Source organism: Octopus bimaculoides, chromosome 11, assembly GCF_001194135.2.
Source record: "Octopus bimaculoides isolate UCB-OBI-ISO-001 chromosome 11, ASM119413v2, whole genome shotgun sequence".
NCBI lineage: Eukaryota > Metazoa > Mollusca > Cephalopoda > Octopoda > Octopodidae > Octopus > Octopus bimaculoides.
In genome coordinates, this window is record NC_068991.1 from 14,054,058 (window position 1) to 14,059,179 (window position 5,122).

The following is a 5,122-nucleotide window of genomic DNA, read 5'->3' on the forward strand; positions in this document are numbered from 1 at the left end:
CTCAGTTCTCTGTTTCATTAGGTAGAAATTCCATGCTTGATATAGTCTTAGATGGAAAAACCTGCTGATCTACAGCAGCAAGAAATGAAGAAGGAGGTGTCTATAAAAAGTTCTGGTAATATATCGGTCCCGGGGTCTGAGATGCATGGAGGATTCTATAAATATTTGATGGGCACTCCCCTATAAAAAGAACGACCAAAAAAACTCTCAAGCCCCTTTGAACTCTGAGAGGAGGCGTCCCCGGGAACCCTAAGAAATCTCAGAGGTCCTGGGAGAAGGTACTTCTATATGTTCTATCAACCTTTTAGAAACAACAGCGAAATCTCACTCGAATCACGATCTATCGACTTAGAAAAAACAAAAGAGACATTCGCCAATGTAGCCCCTGATATGTAAAGAGATGGAAGGGTCACGTCTAGGCTGGAATATCTTTGATAGCATGGTTCTACTTTATCAAAGATGACCTGATGCTAAATATTAGCAAACCATTGAAAAACCTCTTTAGGTACATTCCTTTGATAAGAGCTAACGCAGGGAGAGAAGGGGTCACTAATCGGTCGATCAACTTGTTAGACGTAGCAGCCAAATCTCCCTCAAATCCAACACTAGCATCTTAAAGTGGTATGGACAATGTAATTTTAGAAAACGAGATGCACTTAATTCGAACTCAACCCCTTCATTTCTTTTTCATAGTTCTGCGTTGATGACCGGACGTATTATCTCCCTTGAATTTTCTAACTTGCATAGATAGTCATGATTGAGATGACGTAATAATTAGATATTTTCAAATTTTAGAAAATGTCGAGGCTTCTTAAATCTATTATTTAAAATCTTCATTTAATTTACTTCATTGAAAATATTTCTTTATTGGTAATAAAAAGAAAACTGTAATAGAATTTCTGCCCCGGTGCATGTGTATTCATTCATAACATTCGTTTTGTTAATTACTTGACCTATGTTAATAACTCCTTAGTTTACTAAACGCTCCCTTTGTTGGTTTCTAAGAACAATAGACTCCCTTCGTTTGTTCAATATACGCTTCAGTTTGCCATTGTAAGTGAGCGTCCCAGATTTGGCTTTGTAGTGGCTTACACTTCCGCTTCATAGATTCTGTATTGGTGTGGCTCGACTGTGATTTTGAGAACAAATTTTGTACTTTCGATATACATGTAAGATACTAAAGTACGTTCCCTGACGGTTGTTGGACAACAGAAAATGTTCCCTACCAACAACAAAAAGGAAAACAAAAGCAGAAGCGTATTTCGAAGTCAAAACGTAAAAGAAAGATAGAGAGAGAAAAAAAAAAAGAGAGAAAGAAAGAGAGAGAGAGAAGAGGGAGAGAGAGCGGGAGAGAGAGAACAGGAAAAAGTGTTAACACTGTATGAAATCTAGAAGAAGCAACAACGGTGATTAGAGAAATGTGATATTCATTCCATTGTCAATTTATATGTAAAGACTTCAATTAAATTTTGAAGAAATTTCAGAGAAAAAACACAAAGGCGATATACAATGTTTTGGGTTTGCTGCGGTAAAAACACTCGAACACTACCCCGTGAGTTTTATTTTTTCTTTCTTTATCTAAAAGTTATATTTTATTAATTTTCTGATATTAGTCATTCACCTGCGGCCAGGCTGGGGTAGCATTTTTTGAGGGATTTTTAAAGTTGATTTTATCGATCACAGTAACTTGTCTAGTACTAACCCTTTCCATTAAATTTCTGGCTTATTGATCACATTAGAAATTATTATTATTATTATTATTATTATTATTATTGTTGTTGTTGTTGTTGTTGTTGTTGTTGTTGTTGTTGTTGTTGTTGTTGTTAATAATAATAATGATGATGATGATGATGATGATGATGATGATAATAGGGTCTACGCAATCAATTACTTGCAGCCAAGGAAGTTACTGGAAAAAATAGGTGGGAATGGCTGATGAAAGGAACACTAAAATAAGAGACCGGCAGCGCTATACTTGTAACGCATGGCCAAGCTTTGGCCACGAACTGGAGGGACAACATAGTTCATGGGCAAGTGTCTCCGCTGTGCCGCATCTGCAATAGAGTGGATGAAATCATTGCCCATATCACGAACGAATGCCCTAGAGTTTCCCAAAACCACAAGTCGTGGCGACACGATCAAGTAGTGCTGCATTGGAAACTGTGGGAAAAGTGGGGACTACAGAGAGTTAAGACGTGGTGTGAGCACAACCCGCAGAGAGCGGTAGAGTCGGGGACTAGCAAAATCCTCTGGATCAGGTGCTAGAGCAAAACAGAGCTAAAAACAAAGAAAAAGAAGACAGGATGATGACAGAAGTAAAAATGAGAACAAAAACAAACGAGAGTCCTCAAGTAAAACGAAAAAAGTTAGCCAAAATGCAAAGACACAAATAGTTAGGAAGTGCACATAAGTGTGTCTATTCTTTCTACGCGGTATCTGCTGGCATGGAGATGACGGTGCAAACTGCCGCTTCTTGTACCAACAACTATGCCACAGGCAGAACAAAAGCAAGAACTCCTCCCCATCCCAAGGACCAAAAGACAAAGGAAGGCTCCAAAGGGAAAAAAGTCACGCATCTCTCGCATCAAAACTAAAATATGTTGATGTAATGCGCACTACCTCTAAAAGCCAGCCCTATCTAGAAGCTGTCACAAGGGCTGCAGCTAAGCAACAATCTTTTTTATGCATGGCTCAAAACACTGCGTAACAAGTGACCTGGCTTCATGAGTTCCAGTGTCGGAGCCATCCCCACTAACATGCAAGACGACACAGCCAATGGATCCAGGGTGGCCACCCCTGGCATCATAAGAAGATTGTTACAACTCAGTAACAGAACCCAAATTACTTTCTTGAGAGACCTTGTGGTATGCTATCAAGCCTTATGCATAGCACTCACCGAATCGCACCAAAAATCCTGACATGCAGAAATACAGATATCAAAGTGTGTTGTATTACGAAGCGACAGAAACGACAGGAGTCATGGTACAACTGTGAAGATCTCACGCCTCAGATCCCTTTGTCACATTCAAACTCAGTGTGTGACACACTAATTGAACATATAAGTCAACTCAATATAGTTATATGTACTACACATCGCCCGCTAGATGCGCCAAATTACAAGAATAGAAGAGGTCTTAACCAAATTAAACAAACTAGAAGAGCACTTCAGTGTACTTCTCATAGGAGACTTCAGCCTACCCAATATGAAATGGCCTGAAGGCATTTTCCTCTCAGGAATGACGCGATGTGAGCAAAAATAGGTGTAATCCCTGTTCAACTTCATTAACAAGTTAAACATATGGCAAATTATACTCCAACCGACCAGGGCAAGCAATATACTTGACCTCTGCTTCACAAACAATATGGATATCATCCATAATGTGAAAGTGACATAGATGGTAGTCTCGGATCAGAATGTGTATGGACCAAGGGAACCTACAGACATGCAGCTTATGAGAAGTAACCAAAATCTTTCCAATCTGAACTATCACAAAGCAGACTGGAAATCAATTGAGAAAGAGATCACCAAATAGGACTGGTTCTAATCTCTCTCTACACCTGACAAAAATTTTCATCTCCATACTGCAAGCCATATCCTGCAATGTTGTCCCAGAGAGAAGGGCCACTGCACATAAAAACAAAATTCCCAGAGAAAAGTTCAAGAGACGGCGTGCAAAGATTGCAAACCGCCTCAACCAGAAACTCAACGGCAGTGAAAAATTCCGATTGGAGATTGAGAAACATTTAAAATGCTCTCATGAAAAAGAAAGAGCAAAGAAGGCTGGGTCATGAAAAATGAAAAATCAAACCCTAAAGCCTTTTTTTAAGTGCGCCAAGGAAACTGTCTCTGTGCGTTGCAAGGTAGGGTCACTCCTGCAAAAAGATGGTTCCCTCACTGGAAACCCAATGAGGATAAGTGAAACAATGAATGAACAATTCAAAAGTACCCTCAGCGCAATCCCACAGCACATGAAATTTAGTAAACCTGTAGAATTTTTTACCACTACAGAAGCAGAAAGGGAGACAGTAACAATTGATTACATCAACATCAAAGAAGAGGGTATAATACTGGAAATAGATTATACAGACGCAAACTCAACTGCTGGTTCCAATGGATTCCCTGCAGTCTCCAAGTCATTCAAACGAGTCCTTGCAAAACCACTGCAGCTTCTTCAGAGTTTCCTTACATATGGAAGCTCCCGGGAAAATTGAAGGAGGAAATAACATGCTGTATTCATAACGGAGGAAGCAGAGCAGATGTTAAAACTATAGGCCTATCTCTCTGACCTTACAGAACAGCAAAGACATGGAACGAATAGTCCGAAGAAAATAAATTGCGTTCCTTGAAGAGTATGACATGCTGACTGACACGCAGCTCGGTCTTCGACCAGGTAGAAGCTGCTGTAATTTAGTTATCCATAGTCCGATGATATTTCGGAACACAATTCCTTCTACAGATATTCTTAGATGGAGTCGCTGCTATAATCGGTCTCCAATCACTACTTGACAACAAGTGCTGGTGTGTTTACAATCCCGTAAATTAGCGGTTCAGTAAAAGAGAACGAAAAGTTAAGTACCAGGCTTAAAGACAAAATAAATGCTAAGATCGATTAGTTCGACTAAAAATTCCTCAATGCGCTGCCCCAGTATGGCCGCTGTCTAATGACTGAAACAAGTAAAATATAAAAGGGATAAAAAATATTTTTAAAATCTTAAGCACAATTCTTGACAGTCAGAAAGGTCTTCATAACTTAAAAATTTATCAATTATAAAACTTCAAAAATAATAAAATGACACAAACCTTTTCGTATTATGTAAACGCTTTCGCTGTTCTCAGCTTTTCAAACACACGTGTGTGGCACCTCGAACAAGTTTTTTCTACTATAGCCGCATTCCCACCAGTGCTTTGTGAGTGAATTTGAGAGACGTAAACTGTTTGGAAGTCTGTCGTATACATATGCACCGGCCTACATTGCTGCATGCATACATACATGCATACATACATTCATACTTACATGCATACATACAAGCATACATACATAATACATACATACATACATACGTACGTACGTACGTACATACATGTATACATAGATCTATCTATTCATACACGTATATATAT

At 39.0% G+C, this 5,122-nt stretch overlaps 1 protein-coding gene across 4 annotated transcripts in view; it reads left to right on the top strand.

Moving 5' to 3' along the window:
* The first annotated feature begins 989 nt into the window (after positions 1-989).
* The window catches only part of LOC106871315 (uncharacterized), a 399,672-nt gene continuing 395,539 nt past the window's right edge, over positions 990-5,122 (top strand). For 2 of the 4 annotated variants that reach the window (XM_052971507.1, XM_014917704.2), the window contains exon 1: positions 1,003-1,552. Coding sequence is in view for 2 of the 4 variants with exons in the window: in XM_014917704.2 (XP_014773190.1) it covers positions 1,510-1,552 (43 nt within the window). In the remaining 2 variants the exon portion in view is untranslated. Of the gene's footprint in view, positions 1,553-5,122 lie in introns of all 4 variants that reach the window. The other 2 variants (XM_014917700.2, XM_014917699.2) reach the window with 2 other exon arrangements.